At 38.4% G+C, this 24,941-nt stretch overlaps 3 protein-coding genes across 3 annotated transcripts; 2 read left to right on the top strand and 1 right to left on the bottom strand.

Moving 5' to 3' along the window:
• Positions 1–822: 822 nt before the first annotated feature.
• On the top strand, positions 823–1,368 carry PKNH_0206200 (uncharacterized protein; the record flags this gene model as incomplete). Its single annotated transcript, XM_002257697.1, has 1 exon — positions 823–1,368. The coding sequence occupies one exon, from the start codon at positions 823–825 to the stop codon at positions 1,366–1,368; it is 546 nt and encodes a 181-aa protein (XP_002257733.1).
• Positions 1,369–2,332: 964 nt separating this feature from the next.
• Positions 2,333–7,052, bottom strand: PKNH_0206100 (Niemann-Pick type C1-related protein, putative; the record flags this gene model as incomplete). Its single annotated transcript, XM_002257696.1, has 4 exons — positions 2,333–2,404; positions 2,549–2,678; positions 2,843–2,915; positions 3,047–7,052. 4 exons carry the CDS (start codon positions 7,050–7,052, stop codon positions 2,333–2,335), a joined length of 4,281 nt encoding a protein of 1,426 aa, XP_002257732.1.
• Positions 7,053–15,537: 8,485 nt separating this feature from the next.
• Positions 15,538–24,012, top strand: PKNH_0206000 (SICAvar, type I; the record flags this gene model as incomplete). Its single annotated transcript, XM_002257695.1, has 9 exons — positions 15,538–15,618; positions 15,813–16,532; positions 18,267–19,127; positions 19,294–19,926; positions 20,105–20,752; positions 21,117–21,743; positions 21,857–22,561; positions 22,685–23,308; positions 23,569–24,012. The coding sequence occupies 9 exons, from the start codon at positions 15,538–15,540 to the stop codon at positions 24,010–24,012; spliced, it is 5,343 nt and encodes a 1,780-aa protein (XP_002257731.1).
• Between the last annotated feature and the right edge of the window lie 929 nt (positions 24,013–24,941).

Here is a 24,941-nt window from a genome sequence, read left to right as displayed (position 1 = left end):
ACTAAATTGCGTGGGCGCTCAGGGTTGTCCCCTCTGTGCACTTATCACAGATGAGTGTGACATACGAAAATCGCCTTTGCAAAAAAAAAAAAAAATATATATATATATATATATACATAAATAAATGGCTAGCTGTATGAACCGTTCAGGTGAAAAAAAAAAAAAAAAACATGAAATATACATATGCTTTTTTTTTTTTTTTTTTAACTTCGGTGCTCCCCTTGATCGGTAGGGCTAATACTCCAAATGTCGCTTCACACAACGGTTGAAGAAACCGCAAAGAGTGCCTACTTAGGATGCGTTGGTTTCACTTGCCCGTTCGGTTTTACCCCCCCATTGATATCTTATGGATTGTTCCGACTACCGGTGAAAGATCTTAAAAAGTGCGTGCACATGATGAAGCGACGGCCTGTGGTATGCCTGTGAAAGTTTTACACTCCTCTGGGTTATACAAAACGCCTCGCGAAGAATATATCGCCAGGTAAATAAAAAAAAAAAAAAAAAAAAGAATACACAAAGCACAAAACTTAAAGGCAAAGGATTAACAATCCGTTTGAGTGTGACCAATTGGAGCGGAAACGAATGGTCCCGCAAAAATTACCCAAGCCGTTGCGCAGGAGCAGGGATTCTCGCACTTAGCGTGGCCAGAAGGCCTATCAGAAGGAAGAAGTGGCTACATAACGGAGCCCGTGTAGTTCATTTGATGATTCACATGATACGTGAGAAGAAAACAACTCTTCAGCCTTCCTCTTATTAGCGGCTTTTCCTGCAATTCGAAGGGGAAACTACGCCCCGGAAAGAACCACCCAAGCGAAGACCGACATGTACAGGAGGTACATATGGAACAGCCTCTTCCGGGATGTGAACTTCCGGTTGAAGAAGCTTTACCATTCCTTTTACTACGCCCAGAGTCACATCAAGTATGTGATGCTTTTTCTATTTCCCGGAGTGATATGGTCCACTAGGTACAGGGCTGACACCAAGTTGGGTTACTACATCTACATAAATGAGGAGAAGTTATACCCGAATAAATCCATAGAGGCGGGGGCGACAAGTGACGGGGTGGGTAGCTGGACTGACAGTGCCAGTTTGCTGGACTACCTTTACGCCAAATATTTTTACATGTATAATAAACTAACAAAGAAGAAGTGGAAGAATGGGACGAAGTTTTACCTGGACGACGGGGTGACCGTTGCTGATGTAAAGAAAATGTTATACTCAGAAGAGGAGATCCCCCGGAATTTGAAGTTGGGGTGCCGGGGACGGATGATGGAAGATACGGACAACCTGGCTATGGCCGTTCGAGCCTTCTGCAAAAGGGATCCCAAGATTTTTATCTGGGAGGATGAGCACGCTGCGTATATCTGATGCGGTTGCTCCGGAGGAAGGTGGTAATAAGCGTCGTTACTCATGTTGGTGCTCTTACTGATATCAGTGGTGACAGGTGAACTGAGTCGTTCTCTTCCGATGCACCAAAAAAGTGCACCCTGCGGAACGGAAAATCCATCCACATGTGCTTTCTAGCTAGCTGCTGCTCTCAATATGAACAGCTTCGCTAACAACTACTTATTCATTAAAGAATAGAAAAATATATATATATATATATATATATTTTTTTTTTTTTTTTCTCCAAAATTTAAAAAAAAGACATGTTTTTAAAATAATACTATTATGAAAACACTAAATAAAAACAACTTGAAAAAAAAAAAAAAATTAAAAAGTTCTGTCAACCTCTTTTGGTAGAATATGCACATAAAAAAGCATATACATGCGAGTGATAGAGGAAAGGTAAGATGAAAGGTGGATACGTTTTTTGACCACCTCCGGTTTGTGGGGAATCACCCACTTGTGTAGATTACACATATTGTACATACCTGTTGGGGCAAGCACATACCAAACGAAATTGCCAAAAAAAAAAAAAAAAAAAGAGAGAAATAGAAAGAGAAAGAGATAGTCAAGGTGAAGGATCTCAAGAGGGAAGAGGCTGACATATAAATGCACACACATGTGCAGAAGTGCATAAGTGTGGAAATTGTACATAGAGGGGGTATTATGCGGTGACGGATTAATAGGTGAGAGGAGGAAAGTGCTCGCCTCGCGCGCATACATACGCAGCACGAAACTCGGGTAGCTTTCAAAATTTGAATTAAAAAAAAGAAAATAAAAACTAACATGTGGTGGGATTAATTCTTCACATGAATGGGAAGTGAAAGTAAACTCAGGTGAAGCAGTGGAAGTAACGGATCAAAGGACAGTCGTCTTGAGTAAAGCCATGCAAACGGCAATGTGCCGACATGCTTTTTTTTTTTTTTTTTTTTTTAACTCAAAAAAGTTACAACGGGCCAAAGCTGGAGAGCAGCACTGGTAATAGCATGCAAGAGAAGGTCACGGAAAAAAAGAGAACCTGCAGAGGGGGGGGGGTAGAGGGAGAAGTGATTGACATGTGAAGGGACCATGCGAGGTGATCATGCGGGGTGACCATGCGAAGCGGCCATATGAGACATCATCCGTGTGACAAACAAATGTAAAGCGTCCCGGGTCGCCTTACCAGACTCAACGTTTGAAAGAAAATGACAGTGAAATCCTTGTTGGAAAAAAACAGGGTACTTATGACAAACCAGGTGGAGAGTCCACTGTGTAGCACGGGCCCTATCATGAGGTGTAGACTTTCCTTCATCCTGAAGGGAATGGTGGAACAAATACGAGGATGAAGCGATGCGGAGGGGGGGGGGAGCGATGCTTGCTGCTGGAATGGCGTTCCTTCTCTCTCCATATGTATATATATATATATATATATATATATGTATGTGTACTGCGCATGGGTTCCCCTCGCGGATCTTACTTTTCGTCCCGTGTTTTTCCCATGCTGTGCGTGAAGGCCTGGACAATGTGGGAAGTGTGGTCGATGGAGAAGCCTGCAGAGGGAGGGGGTGAAGAAGTGCGTAAAATGGAATAACGATGGACAAACTGACGATTGGTCGGTTGATCGGTCGATTGGACGAAAGTACAATGGACAAACGTTTCTCACATGCCGCGCGACACTAACCGACAGAGAGGACCAGGATGACCATCGAAATAATGTTAACGGTGATACCGCATAGACACATGAAGCCAAAGATACAGAGGTCGATAAGGAAAATAATGAGAGCAATGATAAGGCAGGAATTGAACCCCTTAATAATGTACGCTGTGGCAAAGAGGATCGTAATGATGGTTATGCCAAGGTTGATAAGGGTAACTTCAATAATGGCTTCATCCGTCTCGTTAAAAATAGAGCTGATATGGAAACACTGCAACTGTACATTGTGATCGTCGAGCTTACTGATTTTCTTACATGTCTTCAACCATTTCGAAGAAATTTCGGAGTCGTCTACATTTGTCTGGAAGTAAAAGTATCTCCAAGCGATGAGCTTTCGATTTAGGAAGATGAAATCATTTTTAAAAAGATTTCCCACAAAATCATATTGGATCCAATCAACAAAGGTATCGTAAAATTGTTCGGGGGTTTCGTTTTTCAATTTTTTACTATTACTGTTGAGGAAGAGTGTAAATCCATTGGCCACCCCTGAGACGAAATCCTGTTCTTCTATTTCATCATTCATTTCTAGTATTTCGTTCTGCAGGTCCTTCACTTCCCAATGTATGTTTCTATTTAGCTTTGGATTTTTCATCATTTCTCTATCTGTCCTGTCGGAGTAGAGAAAAGATGAAGAGACTACATCTACTTGATTGTTCAGTTGTCTATACTTGTTAATGAAATCCTTGTCAAAATAGTATACTTCTATCATATCTCCATAGTGCGGGAAGTACTTGGTCTTCGCTTCGGAGAACAGCCTTACGTAGGAATCTACGGGGAAAGCCTTATCATATTTAATTCCCTTCTTCATCAAAGTACAACCATATATGGACAGCATAAGGATGAAGGAGAAAATCACGTACACGATAGCTTTTCCAACTGATGAGGATAGGAAAGGTACATAATAATTCTTCACCAATGATCGGAAATATTTTCCTATGTTTCCTTTTGGTTCTTCGTAAATGTACTTGTAGAAGAGAGCATTATCGTGGGAGCTTAACAAGTATATGTTTTTTTTATCCGTATCGTGGAGGTTGCTTAGGAGGAGCGTATCCTTCGTGGCCATCTCCGTCGAATTGTTATAGTGGTGGTGATCCCCGTAATCGCCGCAAAGGAGGCCCTTCTCTCGGTCCTGAAGTAGGTTTTTCCTTTCCCGAGGGAACCCTAAACGTGCAGTGGTCGCTCCTCCTCTCATGACACCTGTATCTGCAACGTTATCATCCAAGTCGTTAGCATTTGGAGTGTCAGTTGGAGTGCCACTTGGACTTGCAAAAATGTCGTTCACGATGGTTATTTTTTTTTCTCCTTTTGTTCTTAACACTTGACCTTCTTCCACTTCGAGAATGTCTTGTCCCATTGGAGGGGTTGATGACGATGATGGTTGTTCCTCTTCATCCTCCATGGGTGTGACGCCCCCTTCTGCCATTGCAGAGGTGTAGTAGTTAAGGGCCATGTGGTCATTCCTACTTTTACCTGATGTCTCATTCATGGCTGCTCCACCTTTCCTCTTCTTCATGTCCTTGTTATCCAAGCCTACGTTTTCCAATGTCAGTCTATCATGTGAAGTAAGATAAGTCTGCATTCCATTTTCGTTGTTGCATCCTTTGCTACTAATTTCATTAGAAGAATACACTGTGGCATTCTTTTTCTTTTTATTAAACGATTCTTCAAAAAGGTAAAGGTTGTGGATCCATTCATAAATTGAAATGTTTTCATACTCGGGTGGTGTTTTCTTGTAGTCTTCTTCATTTTGTGACACATCAAGGGAGAGATTATTCTGTTCTGGGGTGCCCGTGGCATCCCCTCTAGGAGCAGAAGCACCGGTACCACTTTGGGTAGTTGGTGCATTGGGTAAAGCGGCGCAGGAACCGCTAGGAGTAACACCTTTCCCCTTGTTTTTGCCCTTGCGGAAGAAGGAACAGAAGAGGAGAGCGGTACCGGAGAAGACATTTCTCTTCTTCTTCTCCAATTTCCCCTCGATACACAGGAAACTGAGGAGTAGAGTGAGCACCATTAGGTACCCGAAGAAGAGGGAGCTTGCCGTGAAGAGAGAAAAGCTACATATGGAATAGAAGGGAGAAACGGAACTAATCAGAAAAGCAATAATGTTAGTCAAAGTAGTTACTGTGATGGCCAAGGCACTATCCTTTAGGCAAAGCTGAATCCTCTTTTTATTATCCTTGATCATGAAAAGAAGAGAATATGAATTCAGAATTACGAAGACATCATCGACGCCAACCCCAATGACAAGGAAGGGCACTGTTTCTGCAGGTGGAACGGATTTCACCCCGAGGAAGAATAAGAAACCTGAACCTGCGAGATATCCCAAGAAACCACATAGAATACCCATAACAGCACAGAGAGGTTTACTCCTGTATAAAACGGAAGTGACATTGTTGAATAAGGCATACAGGAAGATCAAGCAGACACCGATGATAAAGAGCAATCTGGTTAAGTTGTCTATTTTAGAGATTCTATCGACTTCGTCTTCTAAGCTTCTCTCCGTGAACACATGGAATTTTACGAATGGTTCATTCCCATCATTGGTTTCCTCATTCTTTATAACTTCATCGATATTGTAAGAACGAACGTAGTCAATAAGCTTCTTCTCATATGCCAATACATATGGTTCATATGTGGAGGAATTCAAAAGAGGGATAACTGTCATAATAGCATTTGCAGAGGTGATGGTATAGCTAAATGGACCTTCCTTGTATTGCATGTTTCCAAGAATACCTTTCAACACCATTTCCTTGAATGTCTTTCTATTAACGTAGAAATCTAGGTTGTCTACTTTGATGGGGTTTTCATACTTGGCATTTCCTTTTTCGTAATACAAAAAGATGGAACTCAAGTTACAGTCGTTATATTTCTTTTCACATATGTCTTCCATCGTGAACGTGATTTGTTTCTTTAACTCCTCACTTGCCTCCCTCAAGTTGATGTTTAAATTTTTCTCCTTAAATACATTTTGGAGTTGACATCGGTCCCCTTTCAACAACATAGGAGGAATATAATATGGTGGAAAAAAAGTATCTCCCTCGAAATCAGACAAATTTACGTTTGACATTTGTTTTTCTTGTAATGTGTTGACATCTGTCTTTCCGTTCATGAGGTTTGTAATTTGTACTTTCAACCATTTTATCTTTTCATCTACCATGTTGGTAATTTTGTCTTGGAATCCCTTTACTTGGTTTCCATCACCACTGCTGGTGTTGCCGCTGTTGTTTTCTCCGTTGGGATTACTCTCACTTGTATCATTTTCTCCTTCTTTTTTATCATCCTCTTCTTCGTCATCCTCCTCATCGTCATCATCATCCTCATCATCGTCTTCATCATCGTCATTTCCTTTTTTTTTGTCTTTCCCATTTTCCTTCTTTTGTTTTCCTTTTTTCGTATCGTCGTTTTTATATTCGGTTAATTTGTTTTTCAGCCCGAGGAGTTTGTTAAGGGCAAAGTTGAAATTCAATCTTTTGAAGTTTGGCTTCCAATCCAAATTAGCATTCACATCTTGTTTCTTTAGAAGAATATTATATACCTCCTTCGACGCTTCCGTCTGTACAGGTGGAGGTTCGGAATCCTTCCCACATTCATTGATCTCTGTTAGATCCACTTTAATTTCCTTTGTTCCATCTTCGAACTGCTTTAGTTCCTTTAAGATGTGTGGTTTCAGCAAATTGCAGTTGGATTCTACCATGATGAAGGCCTTTCGGCTTTTATGAAAGAAAGCATTAATAGTTTCATTCGTTTCACAGGCGTAGGAGTTCGATATGGAGTAAAGTTTGTAGATATTCTTCTCATGCTCTCTGTAGTAGAAGCCCATGCTTAGTAGTAGACACCCCAGAAGGCTGACGATGATAATCTTGCAAGGTCGTTCGTACACGAACCCAGCGTAGTCGTACAACACGTTAGAAAAGGAGTCCAGAGATTTCTGCTTCAGATCCTTTAGCCCTTTTGCCATCTTCTTGAACGCCATTTTTTCAAAGAGGAGCGGGAAATCACGGTGCAAAAATCACGGTGGCAAGAGCCAGGAGTGACATAAAAAAAAGGTTTTCCCAATTTGAGTAAATACGTCTGTCGGATCACATGAACGTCTCCGTGCACATAAAGGAGTGTACATATATATATATGTACGTATATATATATATGTACGTATATATATATATGTACGTATATATATATGTGTACGTATATATGTGTATGTGTGTGTATTATTACAGGTGGATATGCTTTCCTCCCAGTGGGGGGGGCGCGCGAACGGGGCGAAGGGGAACTTGGGATCTCTTGGCCGATGAGCCCCCTCCTTTCCCGTTCACGCTGCACATGCGTGCTTGGTCGCCCTGTACGTCTGTGCAGGCGTGCATACGGTCGTACAAGCGTTGCTACGCAGGTGTGTAGAAGGTGAGGAGACAAGGACAAGTACACAAGGTAAAGAAGCGTATGGTGAAGAACAGGGTAGGTTGGTCAGATGATGTTACCACTGGCACAGCTTACACATGGTTGTCCAAGAGGATCGAACGGAAGGTCAGTGATAGGTGAAAATGGATTCCTCAGGAGGGGGAGTATTTTCATAACACAATAATTGCACAAAATTAGACAATGACAGAGCTGCTAGTGGGGTAACAAATTCATCTATCTTACAGTTGATATGGAAAACTGGAGAATACAAAAGGAAGGTGCATGTGCAGGGGAATCTGCAAGTGGAATAGACAGGCGTGTACTTTGTGAATAAATAAGTATTACACTCGTGCGCTGATGGTGAGCATGCCACATGTCGACCCTACCTCGACGAAACGCAAATTAAAGCAGAAAGATTCTTCGCGAAGAAGCATTTTGCGCTCGAACATATGAGGAAATGTGTGGATGTGTCAGCGGATCGACAGAAGATGAGCGCTAGGAGAAGGGATAAAATGTAAAAGGGGGCGCAGGGCGGAGAAAAAAAAAAAAAAAATCATTTTACAAATGACAACAAAAACTATGTTGCTCCTTTTAACGCCGACGGCATAGTGAAGCGTTCTGCCACTCCGTCACGTGCAACGGCGATCAGGAGGGAGAAAGGAGCTCGCTGGGGCATGTAAATATATATATATATATATATATATATAAATGGGAACCATTAAAAAAAAAAAAAAAAAAAAAAAAAAATGCACAGGAAATAGGCATATAATATTGGACGTATTAAATGTGTACGTTCAGATATACACTTGTACCTGCGCAATGCGCCACGCTCCCGTGTAAAACGATGTTTCTCTCCGCGTGGGCGGAACAACTCGGGCGATGAGAATTTCGCTCACTGCGCGAGGGAAAAAAAAAAAAAAAAAAATTTCATCAACACGGAACGCCGCAAATTGTAGTAACTACAAAGCGGACGTAAAATCGCGTAATCGGCTAATTGCGCAATGGCGCTCGTAAAATATACATACGTGTACAATTCACTTGGCACGTACTCTCTCCTCATGTATAGGTTAAAATTTGCAAGGCGCAATGTGGGGAACAAAAGGAAAAAATAAAATAGAAAAAAAAAAAAAAAAAAAAAAAAGGAAAGGAAAATAACCAAATGGGGAATTTTCTCTTTTGTTTTTTTTCTATTTTATCTCACATAGGTAAATTTACATAAGTTACAAATATGTTTTTTTATATTAAAAAAAAAAAAAAAAAAAAAAAGGAAAACTGGAGAGGGTTCAAGGAAGTTAAAGCACTGGATTCAGCGACTACGTTTTATTATACAGTGGGGCGGGTTTCGTCGGAAGAACTGAAATGAGTAGAAGTGCACTTGGCACATCTGACTGGGGAGGGGATTAAATACGTACATACGAGTTTATGCGCATGTGGGTCTGTATGTACTTTGTATACAAATTATACATACCGCTCACAGCTGACATTCCACCACCGCGATGGGTATATAATTGCGACGGGGCGAGAGCGAAGGCAGAGGCGAAAGGAAAAAAAAGGTATCCGGACCGAGGGGCGGGGGCTTTTCACCTGGAAATATATCCCCCAAGGGTGTCATGTAGGAAAAACTAATTTGGAGTGAATTTCCCGCGGAATAGAATCACTCGGTAATTTGCCTTCACCCACCAGCGTGTATATAGAGTAACCACATTATATGGGGGGGGGTGCTAAGGAACCCCTAACGAACGGGTAATTTAGTTAACATTATATGGATGACAATTTGTTTGTGCCACCCGCCTGATGACTTCCACCCAGGGATAACATTACCACTGTGTATATTTTCCCATAGTATAGTACGTATACCTTCATACATCGGCGAGCGTAGAGTTATTATTACCAGACGAGCCGTGCAGGGAAGAAAAAAAAAAAAAGGAGAGAGAAACTTACATGCACATGCGAAGGAATATCATTGTGCTCCGTACAAAGAGGACCACTCAAAAATAAAAAGGAGAGTACAAATGAAGGCAACATCCGATTGCGCATGCATGTAAGAACAAAGGAAGAGTATGAGCAGTCCATCTTCCTCAGCAGAGATGTATAAAATCACCCATGTCAACTCTGCACATTTATTTGGAAACAGAAGAAGAATAAAATTATTTATTTGTTCCTTTCTTCGTTTGTTCTTTGTTTTCCCTCCGGCGATACACGGGCGCTCCTTCCTAAATAGTTGAACTTGTGCATGTTGTTCCAAAGGGTGTGATCACCTCGCCACTGTATTCCTACACTGTTCTCACGAGCTGGCGTTGCCTTCTGAGGAGTTCCTTCGTGCGAGCCCACCTCATTTTTCGCCATCATGCAACAGCGGAATGAAGTAGCGAAGTATCGATGAATAGTGTACAATTGATGAGCTATCCTAAGCGGAAGGGGTGTTTAATTTTTTTTCTTTTTTTTGTTGGGACCAAATAGGGAGGTGTGACTTATGGGCCTTATGCTACGCTGCTGTCATAGCATTTGAATGGTGAAGGCCTTACGATCAAATGGACCCTGGAGGATAGTAATAGGCTTTTCTCCGTCCTACTTTACACATGTATAAGATATCACCTTCAGGAGTGGTACCCTTATCTTGGAATGTGTGATCCTCTTTTCTCCCTTGGCTCCTCTAAAGAAGTGTAAGAGCCAGAGGAAAAGAAAAGGAAAAATAAAACATGCTTCTTCGCAACGTATCGATCATTTGTAACACCCACCGCGGGTACGACGAATAATGACAACTGTGTTGTGTTTTCACGTGGAATTGTGCATCCTTGTAGTGTGCATTGATGGGAATCGCCTGTGCGTAGGAGTTAGTTCATTCGCGTGTGAGGTAAACCTTCTTGGGCAGGGACACCCAAATTGTGCATGGCAAAGTGTACCATTTAACGAGCACGGAGGTTGCGGATATTTTGCGAAAAATGACCCAAGCGGTGAATCTTACAGGTTGCAGTTCTTATTCAACAGTTGAAAATTTTTCCGCTCAAGGGGGAAAGGGAACTTGTCCTTCGACCCATATATTATTTTAGTGGTACAGTTTTTTTTTTTTTTTTTTAGTTCAGTTTCCTTCAATCGCCTTAATTTTTTTTCTTTTTTCTTTTCTGCCTATTTGAAGGCCTGGTGAGGTTGGACATAGAGGTCACTGGTGTCTGTAGATTGGGGATACTGGGAACAGTCGCCCCTCGGGGGGGTTGCCACGTGGGTTGCTTTTGCAAGTGGCCAAGCGATCATAAGTCCGTACAGCCGTCATACGTCCATGCAGCTGGCATGTCCTCTTTTGGACATGTTCACAGGGGGGGGGCCACTCTTTCGGTAAACATTTCCCTTGAAGGATTTTCCATAAAGAGTGATTTAAAAAAAAAAAAAAGAAAAAAAAAAATTTTTTTTTTTTTCAGCGGTGTGGCATATAGGGAAGGGTCTTTTTTTTCTTTCTTCCTTTTTCTCATTGCTCTGATGTTTTCTTTTTCTTTTAAATGCATTAGGTGGTGTAGCAGTTGTCAGTTACGTGGTTGTCGGATGTGTGGTTGTCCGTTTGTGTGTATCTCCTTGCTCACGCTTTGTGAAACTTGCGACGCACATTATTTTCATCCTGTTCACCTGCACCATTTTTGGTGCATGCACGTGCGCATTGGAAAGATATCTTTGTCGCAGAAGCGAGCGGCCCCCCGCGCCGCTTCCGCTGGACGGTTCTTCAATTTGCGCACATACATGAATGGCCAAAAAAAAATTTTTTTTTTTCACTTCCGAGCGTTGTAACATATGCATTTTTTTTTTTTTTTATACTTCCCAGCGTTATTCTAACATACGTATTTTTATTTATTTATTTATTTATTTATTGCACTCTCCGGTGTTGTAATTGTAACATACGTATTTTTTTTTTTTTTTTTATTTATTTATTGCACTCTCCGCGTTATTCTAACATACGTATTTTTATTTATTTATTTATATATATATATATTTATTTTTTTATATATATATTTATTTTTTTATATATATATTTATTTTTTTTTACTTCCCAGCGTTGTTGTAACGTATTTTATTTATTTTTTGCATGTTCGTATGGCATAAAAACAGCGGGAAATCGGAAAGACGGGTGCAATAATGGACGACAAAAAATGGACGACGAATATTGGACGACGAATATTGGACGACGAATAGTGGACGACGAATAATGGACGATGAATAATGGATGACGAATAATGCTAATTCAATTGGATGTTGGAAAAAACCTCAATGGTGTGTGTGTGTGTGTGGCCATGGGGTACGTAATAGTGGTGCGTGGACCGATGAAAGCATGACGTTCAACCGAGTTGGGGAGGGAGAAATGATGGTGATATGCGTCTGGGGAATCGTCGGGGACTGTAATCCATGGAATGACAGATAATATGGCGTCGCATGTTGAGGGGGGGAAAGTAGGGAAAAAACGCGTGTATCGACCTTGTCAATCGGACACGCTGTAGATACGGACAGGGAGTAAAGGGTAAAGGATGAAGTAAAAGAAGAAATAAAGGAGGAAGTAAAAGAAGAAGTAAAAGAAGAAGCAAAGGAGGAAGTAAAGGAGGAAGTAAAGGAGGAAGTAAAGGAGGAAGTAAAGGAGGAAGTAAAGGAGGAAGTAAAGGAGGAAGTAAAGGAGGAAGTAAAAGAAGAAGTGAAAGAAGAAATAAAGGATGAAGTGAATGGGAAAGTGGATACAGTTGACAAAGGGGTGACGAAAGAAGACAATGAAGGGAAGAAAGAAATGACGGAAGAGGTGCCTGAGGAGGTGAAAGAAGAAGTAAATGAGGAAGTAAAAGATGATGTAATGGATCATGTTAAGGAGGAGGTGAACGAAGAAGTAAAGGAGGACGTCAAGGAGGATATAATGAATGATGTTAAGGAGGAAGTCAAGGAGGATGTAAAGGATGATGTTAAGGAGAAAGTAAAAGAAGAAATAAAAGAAGAAATAAAGGAGAAAGTAAAAGAAGAAATAAAAGAAGAAATAAAGGAGAAAGTAAAAGAAGAAATAAAAGAAGAAATAAAGGATGAAGTAAAAGAAGAAATAAAGGAGGAAGTAAAAGAAGAAGTGAAAGAAGAAGTGAAAGAAGAAGTAAATGAGGAAGTAAAAGAAGAAGTAAAGGAAGCAGTGAAGGATGATAACATAGCAGTTACAAGGAGCAAAAGGGGGAAGAGACCAAGACATAGATAAGGACGTCGTAGTAACGACGCGCGCATTGTCGCATCACGAATTACGCATCGAAACGATGATGTATTATGAACCGGAAAAAACATCGTTGGAACAGATAGAGCGGAGTAGTAGATATGTTTTCTCTTCAGTTCGGCATTGTGGACTTTTTCACAGGGGCGGAAGAGAATATTAGGAAAACGTAAATTTTATACAATGCTGGGCAGAGGGTTGTACCTAACACGTTAATAAGGAAGCACACAAGTGTTGCAAATCTATAGAGGAATTTCTTCTCCCTGCGTTACGAGTCCCGTTTTTTTTTTTTTTTTTTTGAAGATATGTACAGGAGAATTATTTCATGGGGGAATATTTTCACCAGCGCCAAGTGATTAGTGGTCAGTTACGTAATGAACATGCATGGGTATTTACGCAGGACAAAAAGAGATAGGTGCTTTTTTTTTTCTATTTCCATCAACCGGGGAGGGTCGTGTTCGTCGCTGGGGAAGGGGAGGGGGCAGATATTATTTCCCACGTGTACGCCGATAAACAGACAGGTATAGTTAGAAAATGAGAGCAACGGCAAGAGTGAGAATAGAACAACAAATGTAGAATGCCATAACCTTTGAATAGCATTCGTCTATGAAAAATGGGACTTTGCGGATGGGTAGAGGGTTGCACATATGTTCGGTAATCACATGCACGCTTTCTTTCGCTTCCCTTTCTTTCGCCTTCTTTCCTTTTCTTTCTATTACTTTTCCTTTTCTTTTTCTTTCCTTTTCTTTTTCTTTCCTTTTCTTTTTCTTTCCCTTTCTTTTTCCTTCCTTCCTTTCGCTTCCCTTTCTTTCTTTTCTTTCCTTTTCTTTCTATTCCTTTTCCTTTCCCTTTCTTTTTTTCGATTCTCTTTCTCCTCTTTTCTATAAAAAGAATGTAGAGTACAGGAAGACTGTTTTTTTGTTCTGTTTGCTTGCTTGTTTTTTTTTTTTGTTTGTTGTTCTTTCTGTTTTGGGAAGAATGCATTGCACACGAAAAGGGGGAAGATTCTTTATATGTTTCTGAAAATAGAAAAGCAAAAGGAATAAAAAAGGAAAAAGAAAGAAAAAGAAAAGGAAGGGGATAAAATGGAAGAATAAGAGAAAGAAGGGAAAGAAACCGAAAAAAGGGAAGCAAAAGAAAATGGAAGGGGGATAAAGGAAAGAAAAAAAAAAGAAGGAAAGGAGAGAGTTTGAAGGATGTCGTAAGCTCTTCCTTTTTTCTTCTTTTTCTTTTTTTTAAGAAAATTCAATGAAAGTTTAAAGGCGGAAAAATTTTTATTTTTTTTTTTTTAAAAAAAAATATGTAAATGAAGAAGAGAAGGAAAAAGAAAAAAAGGGGGGGGAAATATCAATATAAAGGTTTAAAGGAAAAAAATTGAAAAAAAGAAGGATGTTTCTGAGGAGTAACGGAGGTAGATTAGAAGGAGGGGGAAAAAAAATAAGAGTATTTAAAGGAGAAAGAGAAAGTATAATAGAAGTAAAAGGGAAGGAAAAAATATATATATATATATATATATATATATATATATATATATATATATATATATATGGAAGGTATAAAGAAAGGAGGAATAATGTTTAAATGGTATATAGAAAAAAATTTTAAGGGAAAAAAAAAAAAAGGATTTTTAATGGGAGAAAAAAAGGATAAGGTTTAAAGAAAAAAAGAAAGAGAGGAGAAAAAAAAGAAGGTTCTAAGGAGAAAAAAGGAGGAAAATTTAAAGGAAAAAAAGAAGATTCTTTGTGAGATTAGCAAAGAGGAAGGAAGAATAAGGAACCAGGAAAGTTATTACTTTTCCTTCTAAGGAAGGATAAGAAGAAACGAAAGAAAGGAAGAAAAGGAAAGAGGAGAAAATAAAAGAAAAGGAGAGGTATGGAATGGAACGAAAAAAAGGAAAAAACAGAAAAAATTACAGATGATTTAATTCTACATTTCGGATGGGAACATTTTTGTTTCAGGGAAGGGTAGTATTCTGTAAAAGAATGTACCTCCTCTTCCTACTTTTACACGCCCTACCCCCCCTTCTCCCGCATTAACGTTCCCCCTTTACATACACATAGAGGAAGAGGTAAACGGACACGGGGGGTGGGGAGGGAAGATTCCAAAGGAGTAAAATAAAGAAAGAGAAGGAAGGGGAAAAAAAAAAAAAAAAAAACAGAGAAGAAGCATGTCTCGGGTTTAGGAGTAAGGTTTTAGGATTTAGGAATAAGTGTTTAGAGGTATAGGAGTAAGGGTCGGGGTATAGGAATAAGATTCCTGGTTTAGGTGTAAGGTTTTAGGGGTATTAGAATAAAGTTTCAGGGTTTAGGAATAAGGTTCGGGGGTTAGCTTTAGCTACTTTAGGGGGGGGAAAGGAAAGACTCCTCGCAGACAGAGACCGGATACTACACATAACCCCTCTTTGAATGCATCAGGCATTCTCTCTGTAAAGGAAGAAAACTCCTCGCAGACAGGGAGGCCAACCGGATGGTACAAAAACCTAAAACTATGCACCACAGCCTGACAGTCGGAAAACCGAGCGCCCCGTCCAACAGTAACTATACACCAACCTGTAACTACGCAAAACCAGAAACTACTGACCAATCCGACAAAGGGGCAAAACTCGGACATCCAAATCGAATCAGACATACCCTTTAAGATTACGAATATAGCAGTTTGAACAGGAATCTTGCACTTTCGTACACAACAGAATTTATCCAACCTTTTGCTATATTTTTTTCCAAAAATAGCACATCTGTACAAGAGCACACACACAGAACGAAAGGTCTGTATATTTTACGTCTTTTTTTTTGAAAGAGTAGGGGGTTACGTTATTTTTATTATACAGCAGCAAAGGGAGGAAGTAAAAATGGCTCAACCAAATAATAATTTTCCGCAACTGGTTCAGGAATGGTATAGTAAGGAAGGAAAGGATGCTAGGACGGACGCGGTACGTATTTGGAAAAGGAAGGAATTTTTTGATGTGTAAGAGGTGGAGTGGGAAAGGAAAAGAATTAAGGGTGAACATTAACAATGTATACGTCCATAAATATGTATATATACGTATGTATGTGTATATATGTATATATGTATATATATGTATATGTATGCGTCTCTAATTTCTTTCTTTTTTCTGTTTTACAGCCTAAATTGTTCGAAGAATTGAATAAATATGTGGATGATTTTATGATTAAAATAAATACAGAGTATACGTTTTATACGTCAATTGGAGAAGAAGGATGCAGGGACATTACAATAAGTGGGGAAGGGCTTACGGCGGAAGATGGTAAAAAATGGTGTTCCTTCTTATTTCAGAACCTATGGATAATAGAAATGTTAAAAAAACAGAATGAGCACGCGGCTCAATACAAGAAGGCATTGCAAGATTATGTATGGTGTCAGGTTATGAGAGCATGGTCTTATATTTTGAGCGATATGTACTGTGGAGTTAGTGGTAGTTTACCAGTATTTTTTAATAAAGTAAAAGAACAGCTATGCACAATTTGGGGCACCACAGTTCCCTGCGGTGGCCCCACTTGTGAATATGGCCCTTTGGATCCTATGGACGTAGGTGGTAGCAGTGTTCTTAATTACATTTTCCAGAAAATGGGTACTGGTATACCAATTCTAAAAATACAGTATAAATTGTCATTTAAGGAACAATGTAACACTAATAAGGCAAGCAAAACGACCACTCAACTGGACTCCCGAGTACAAAGTCTCATAGATCAAATAAGGCAAGAAATACTTTCAGGAACGGCATCTGTCACATCTCCCACCGCAAAGAACCAATACAGCTCCTTAGCCGATGCATTAGTTGCATGGTTCGAACACAAGAAAATAAAAGTCAAGGACGACTTTAAGGTAATAATAAAGGAAAAGCAGGAATAAAAAGAAAAGGAAATGAAAAGAAAGGAAGAAAAAAAAAGGAAGAAAAAAAAAGAAAAGAAAAACGAAACGAAAGAAAAAAAATATATAATGGGCAAAATGAAAGAAAGAATGAAAAAGAAAAAGAATGAATGTGCGTGGGGTGTATGTGTAAAATTTCGCATTTAGGTTGTGGGATTTAATATTTTTACGGTGTATATGTGTAAGATTTCGTATTTTTAGGTTGCAGGATTTATAATATTTTACGGTGAATATGTGTAAGATTTCGTATTTAGGTTGCGGGATTTATAATATTTTACGGTGTATATGTGTAAGATTTCGTATTTAGATTGCGGGATATAATATTTTACGGTGTACATGTGTAAAATTTCATATTCAGGTTTGCGGGATATAATATTTTACGTTGTACATGTGTAGGATTTCGTATTTAGATTGCGGGATATAATATTTTACGGTGTACATGTGTAAAATTTCATATTCAGGTTTGCGGGATATAATATTTTACGTTGTACATGTGTAGGATTTCGTATTTAGGTTGCGGGATTTATAATATTTTACGGTGTATATGTGTAAGATTTCGTATTTAAGTTTGCAGGATATAATATTTTTACGGTGTATATGTGTAAGATTTCGTATTTAAGTTGCGGGATTTAATATTTTACGGTGTATGTGTGTAAGATTTCGTATTTAGGTTGCGGGATTTATAATATTTTACGGTGTACATGTGTAAGATTTCGTATTTAGGTTGCGGGATTTATAATATTTTACGGTGTATATGTGTAAAATTTCGCATTTTTAGGTTGCGGGATATAATATTTTATGGTGTATGTGTAAAATTTCGTATTTTTAGGTTGTGGGATATAATATTTTACGGTGTATATGTAGGATTTCGCATTTAGGTTGCGGGATATAATATTTTACGGGTGTTATGTGTAGGATTTCGCATTTAGTTTGCTGGATTTAATATTTTACGGTGTATGTGTGTAAGATTTCGCATTTTTAGGTTGCGGGATTTATAATATTTTACGGTGTATATGTGTAAGATTTCGTATTTTTAGGTTGTGGGATATAATATTTTACGGTGTATATGTAGGATTTCGCATTTAGGGGGGGTTTAAGGTTTTAAGAACAACAATATATGGCCTGTTATTTAGATGTTTTAGGGTGAAGTTTTATTTCTTCTTTTTTTTTTTCATAAAAATGAAAAGAATAAAAAAAAAAAAATAAAATAAAAAAAAAGGAGGGGAAGAGGAAGATGAGAAGTTTGAGGAGTGATAGTAGTCAGATTCCGGGTTTAGGAAGAAGGTTGTTGGGTATTAGAATAAGGTTTTAGGCGTATTGGAATAAGGTTCCGGGGTTAGCTTTAGCTGCTTTAATGGGGGGAGAGAGAAGGAAAAACTCCTCGCAGACAAACGAAACCGGATACTACGCAGAACCCCTCGATGAATGCCGCAGGCATACTCTCTGAAAGGAAAAAAAGTCCTCACAGACAGGAAGGCAAACCGGACACGCAGTTTATCCGGAAAGTGCACCAACCGGATAGTGGGGAAAACCAGACAGAAAAATATAAGAGACGTGCAAAAAGGAAGAGAAAAAAAGAAATAAAAAAAAGGAATAAAGGAGGAAAAAGAAAGAGAAATAGAAGGAATCGTAACTGCATGGAGGCATCATAAAAATACATCTACTTATATATGTTTATTTATTCTATAGGATAAATTGTGGACCCATCTAGAAAATATATTCGATGAAATAATGAAGAATGTTTTCACGGACCCGCAAGAAATTAATCATCTGTGTTCGGGGAAAGATGATAAGAGGGACTTAAAATTCACTACGCAGGACAAGCAGTTGTGCAAGGCTATGGTGAAAATACGATCATATATAAATGGAGTGGAGGTCGGGTTATACAACAAAATTGGAAAAATAAGTAGTAAGCCGGGGCTGGAGGACGTTGATCCATATCTTAGATGCCTAGTAGGTAGAGCAGCTTTAATACGATGGTTAGGAGGTCACAGCAGTAAGAAAAAAGTTGCAGGAACTGTGGTAAAGGCTGTAAAGCAATGGGGTGATCGCAATGGCGTACAGGATATGTATCAGAAATGTACGGAATTAAATATTGGGACAACGCGTATTGGGGGAGAATATATATGGCCACAATTAGAAAAATGGGCCGACAAGAAACACGGGGGGACATATGGCTCTTATATAGATAAAGGTATAAGTAGATTGAGGAGCATGGAAAAGGAAGGAAAGCGTCCTTTACAGGGGCAGAAACCTGGGAATGCGGCAACTGCCATCTCACCGGAAGATAAGAAGAATGTGGAAAAATTGTTTGTAGTACAGAATGTCGAGCAGGTGGATGAATTAGTTCAGCAGGCAACTGCAACTGTTGCAGCAGGTGCTACTTCTCCTGGTCAAGGTGGTGTTGCTGGTGTTGGTACTCCGGCAGCAGCGAAGTCACCAACTCCTGAAAACTGCATCCAACAGAAGAAGGGAGACGGCCAATTGTGCAAACGTCTGGAATGTATGAAACACCTATGGGAGAGTAAACAAGGACAACCGGCAACTGCGGTAAGTGGTGAAAGAAAGAGAAAACGACATATACATACATGTGCACATATACATACATACGTATGTATGTATATTTATGTACATATACATATATACATGTATATGTATATATATATATATATATATATATATATATATATATATATATATATTACTACTTATATAGGACAACTTTTGGGAGGAGGGTGGCGCAGTAAAGAAATTATGGGAAGAATTAGCACAGAAAATGAGGGAGAACGGCACAGCGCAGCAGGACGAATGTAATAAAGTGGACAATAATAGGGATGCAACTCCTTCTGAAAAAACGGCATGCAATTATTTGCATGCCGGCTTCAAATATCTGTACGAGAATCCAACGGCGGCGGCGCAGCCGTCGTCGTCGACTGGCAACATCTTAAAGAACAACCCATCGTTTAGACAAACGATGGGTTGTTTTTTACTTCACGCTTATGCAAAACACATGAAAAAGAAGGCTGTTTGTAATATTGAAAAGGGGATAGAAAAGGCATTTAGTGCATGGGAGACACCCAGTACTAAGACAAATTCTTGCCAGAATGGCAATGACCCCGGGAAAACTTGTATTCCATGCCAATGGCAAGAGAAGAACGATAGTTGGGAGAAATGCCAAATTAAGACAGATGGCTCAACAGCAACGGAAGTAAAGGACAAATTGAAGGACATCATCAAAATGGACGAGGACGCTAACATTAAGACAATGCTAAATAACATAAATAAAATGGATAAATTATGTGACGGTTTAAAATGTATAGCATCCCGAGTAAACTCATCTACCACTCAGGTACGCAATGAGGGAAGGACAAACATACATATAAGTGCATATGTATGTAGATGCACATATACATATACATGTATAGATGTAACTATGTATATACATATGCATATATGCATTTATGCATATGCATATATATATATATATATATATATATATATATATATATTATCACCACCTTATACAGGACACATTTTGGAAAACGAATGTGAAGGCATTGTGGGAAGAATTGGTAAAAGCAATGACTGCCAATAATGGCAATGACAATAACGGAAATGGATGTAATCAAGTGGGAGGTAGTAATGGTGGCATTCCTAGACCAGCAACTCATTCTGAAAAGACGGCATGCAATTATTTGCATGCCGGCTTCCAGAAATTGTACAAACCGGATACTTCGTCAACAGGAAGTGCTAACAATGGAGTTTTGTCTCAATACCCATCGTTTAGACAAACGATGGGTTGTTTTTTACTTCATGCTTATGCAAAACACATGAAAAGCAAAGCAATTTGTAATATTGATAAAGGGATAGAGAAGGCATTCGATCTTGGAAAGAAACTCAGTGATGGTCCGAATGCTCATTGCAATGCCGCTGGCAAGGGACCTTGTGTCCCTTGCCAATGGAAGGATGGCAGCATTGACAGCTGCACCGTGAAGATTGGCACAACTTCAGCAAAGATTGCAAAGACCGAAGTGGAACAAATGGTCGGAGGGAAAGAACCGAACAGTGAGTCCATCATACAGAAAATAAATAAAATGAAGACTTTATGTGATGGTTTACAATGTATAGCATCCCACTTAAATTCGCCTAATTCAAAACAACCGAGTACAACTGCGGTAAGTAGAATGGGGGGAAAAACAACTGTACATATGTACATACATATACATACACATACATCTATGTATATAATGTATGTATATTTATATACGTATATGAATATACATGTGTATGTATGTACTTATACATATATACATATATATGTATATATATATATGTATGTACGTATGTATACATATACATAGATGTATAGATGTATACGTATACATGTACACATATATGTGTATGTACGTACATATATATACGTGTGTATACATGTATGTGTATAAATATGTATATATGTATACATACATACGTACATATATACGTATATGTGTATACATATACATGTATATATGTATATATTACCACCACTTTATGCAGAGCACATTTTGGGACAAGGACACTGGCGAAGTGGGACGACTATGGAAAGAATTGTCCAACGCCATGAAGGGGAAGGAAAATGACAATGTAAATGGATGTGATAAAATGGAAGATGGCACTGCCAATGGTAGTAGAGCACCCACCAACCCTGAAAGGAAGGCATGCAATTATTTGCATGCCGGTTTTAAATACCTAAAGGAAAATTCAACATCTAACGGTGAAATCCTATCCAAAGACCCGTCGTTGAAAAAAGCGATGGGTTGTTTCCTCCTTAAAGAATATGCAAAAAAAATGCAAGGTCAATCCAAATGTGTTATCAATTCCGGTTTAAAAAGCGCTTTTAAGTCATGGAACGAAAATTATAATACTCCATGCACGAACAGTAATGATTCGTGCATCGAATGTAAATTGGAAGACAATTTTGATAATTGCAACGTGCCGGTTGGCACAGACGTTACGCAAATGAAGGCCAAAGTAAATACTTTGATCGACCAGGAAAAAACAGAAATGGAAGTAACCATGAAGGAAATAAATAAAATGCAAAACTTATGCGATTACATTAGATGCGCCGCACCCAAATGGTTCAAAAACAAAAACGGGAATAACGGTAACCCCACGCAGAGTTGGGTAAGTACTACTATATAAATATATATACATGTATACATATACATATATATATATGTATGTACATGTGCATATATATATATATATATATATAACTTTTTCTCTTTTTTTTACAGTGTAACTTTTGGGATGACGCCGTCAAAACAACATTGCAGAAGATGTTCCAACAAATCTCTCAAAATGGAACAGCGAATGCAACGAACAATAATGGTGTGTGCGATCAATTTGGTGATGGTAATGAACATAGTGTTGAAAGAAAAGCTTGTAATCATATCACAGCAGGTTTACAACACATTAAGGCGATTCCAAATGATAGTGGTAGTGGTAGTACTACCACCCCGTCTATTGGTCAAGACAACCAACTGTTCGAAAGAACAGTTGGTTGTATTGCTCTTAACATGTACGCAGATAAAATAATTAAAGAAACGGAGAAAAGTTGTCCCATAGATGAAAACACAATAAAAAGAATGTTCGAAGAATGGAATAATAATAATAAATCTTTGTGTAATAGTGGTAGTAATAATAATGGTTGTTTTAAATGCACAAGGGAAAAGGACTTTAAAGATTGCAACCTTCTCCTTGATAAAGGTCTCCTTGGAACATCAACAACACAAAATGCAAATTGCAATGATAACAAGGACAATAAAGACGTCCCCCCAAAAATGGACAAACTACTCAAACAAGAATCCCAAATGAAACAAACACTAGACAAAATATATGAAATGGACAAGAATTTCTGTACTCAACTCCAATGCGCAATAAAAAAAAAACTGAAGAACAAAAGTGGAAAAACACCCTCAAGCGGAAAAACACCATCTTGGGTAAGGGGCCGTAGACAACTACATATATATATATGTATGTATATATATGTATATATATACACATATGTGTATACATATATATATTTTTTCTTTCTCCTCTTTCCTCTCTTCTTTAATAATCAGAACAACATCGAAGGTGACGCCAAAGGCATATTAACGAAACTTCTGAATTATATGACAGAATCGGATAATCAGAAGGACGTTGCCAACTTCTGCCAAGACAACGACAAATGGAATAATTTAGGCACTAAAGAAAAACAAACAAATAAAGCAGCTTGTTTACTTTTTGCTGCAGGATTAAAACACATTTATAACCAACAGAAGGGCCATGCTCATGGCCCATCGTTTGGACAAACATTGGGTTGTTTATTTCTTAAAGAATATGCAAAACAATTAAAAGACTTGGCAGAAACGAAGAAAAAAACTGAGGTACATCCTCAATGTAGCGTAAATGCGGGCATAAACTACGCTTTTAGCAAAAGTAAATACATTATGAAAGCATCATCTAAATGCAGCAATAATAATTTTTGTTTTGAATGCACACAAAAGGATTATAATAATTGCCAAATTGGCAATGACAATATAGGGAAAAAAGTGAAACCACTGCTCAAAGAGAAACAAACCCATATGGAAAAAACACTAGCGAATACACTTTGTCCAATCCTTCCTATGGATCTCCTTACCCCTTTTCTTCCTTTGGCTCCTGTCTCTATTGGCCTTTCTGCTATGGCTTATTACCTTTGGAAGGTAAGATAAAAAAAAGAAAAATTTTTTTAATGGTTAAAAGGAAAAAAAAAATTTTTTTAATGGTTAAAAGGAAAAAAAAAAAATTTTAATGGTTAAAAGGAAAAAAAAAATTTTTTAATGGTTAAAAGGAAAAAAAAAAATTTTTTCATGGTTAAAAGGAAAAAAAAAAATAAAATAAAATAAATGTGTAAAAAGAACATTTCACAATCTTCTTAGCAAAAATATCCTCTCATTTTTTTTTTTTTTTTTTTTTTTCGTAGTATTTTGGTCCTCTTGGTAAAGGAGGGCAACGTTTCAGAAGATCTCCTGCTGAAATTCCTGGTTCATCAGTACACGAACAAGTCCTCGATCATGTGCAGCCACATAGTTCACATGAATATCGATTAGTGAAAGAACGAAAACCTCGTTCTGCTCCAACAAGAACAAAACGTTCTGGTCCCGTGAATCGTCGAACGATTATTGAAATTCATTTTGAAGTGTTGGATGAATGTCAAAAAGGGGACACACAATTGAACCAGAAGGATTTTCTGGAACTTTTGGTTCGAGAATTCATGGGATCCGAATTAATGGAAGAAGAACAGGTTCTTAAGGAAGAAGTTCTTATGGAAGATGTTCCTTTGGAACGAGTTCCTATGGAATGTGTTCGAATGGAACTTGTTCCTATAGAAGAGGTTCCAAATTTAGGTTCCGGGTTTATGGTTTAAGGTTCAGTTTTTTGTGTTCATGGTTTCGGGTTTAGATTTCAAGAGTTTAGGGTTTAGGGTTAATGATATAAAGTAAAAAATTTTCAGTGTGTATGTATTAAGGCTTTTGTTTGAAGAATGTGTGTAGAGGAGAGCTCCATTTAGATAATTTTTTACAGAATATTTGATATATGTCCATTGTGTTGTTATACTCCACACGTCCTATTATGGTTATACTTAAGTGAAGATAGGCACCTTCAGGAGAAAACAACATTTTTCTGCACATTTCTAAATTTTGTAAAATTCATTATAAATCCTGTTTTGTAATTTTTTTGTGATGCGGAAGTTTGTTTCTTTTTTTTTCAATTTTTTTTTTCGTGAAAATTAACCAGCTTTTATGTTCTCAATAAAAAAAAATAAAATAAAATAATAATAAAATTTGTGACGTTTTCCTTTTTCACTGTTGTGGATACTGAGGAAATATATGCATATGTGGAGTGCTGCCTCCTTCTGGGGGCCTTCCCTTTTTTTTTTTTTTTTTTTATTTGCGCCTGTGAAGGGGAGAAGCCGGGGAGGTTAAGCAAAAAAAGGAAAACGAAGGGAATGCATCCACGAAGGGGAGGTGTATTTCCGGTTGGTGCGTTTTGAGGGGATCATTTCACTTCATCCTCTCATGTGACTTGCTCAGATGACCCTTCTTGGTGACTATTTCGCACTCTCATCGGAAGAAAAAAAAGAAAAGAAGAGATTGAGGTTCCTCGCGCACTGTGCCTCTGTGAAGGAATTACGACTGTGCATTTGCCCCGTTGGTCTGGTGAATTAAAATTACAGTTGTTTCACATGTCCTTCGTGAAGTACCTCAGTGAGAGAGGTGCGCGTAGGAAAAAGTGAAGCGGTGTTTTGGCTTAGCTCGGGATCAGTGTACCCGTGGGTGTAATATCCACTGAGGA

This window comes from Plasmodium knowlesi, assembly GCF_000006355.2.
Source record: "Plasmodium knowlesi strain H genome assembly, chromosome: 2".
Classification (NCBI taxonomy): domain Eukaryota; phylum Apicomplexa; class Aconoidasida; order Haemosporida; family Plasmodiidae; genus Plasmodium; species Plasmodium knowlesi.
Note: the sequence above shows the minus strand (reverse complement) of the source record. Positions and strands in the feature narration are given on the sequence as shown.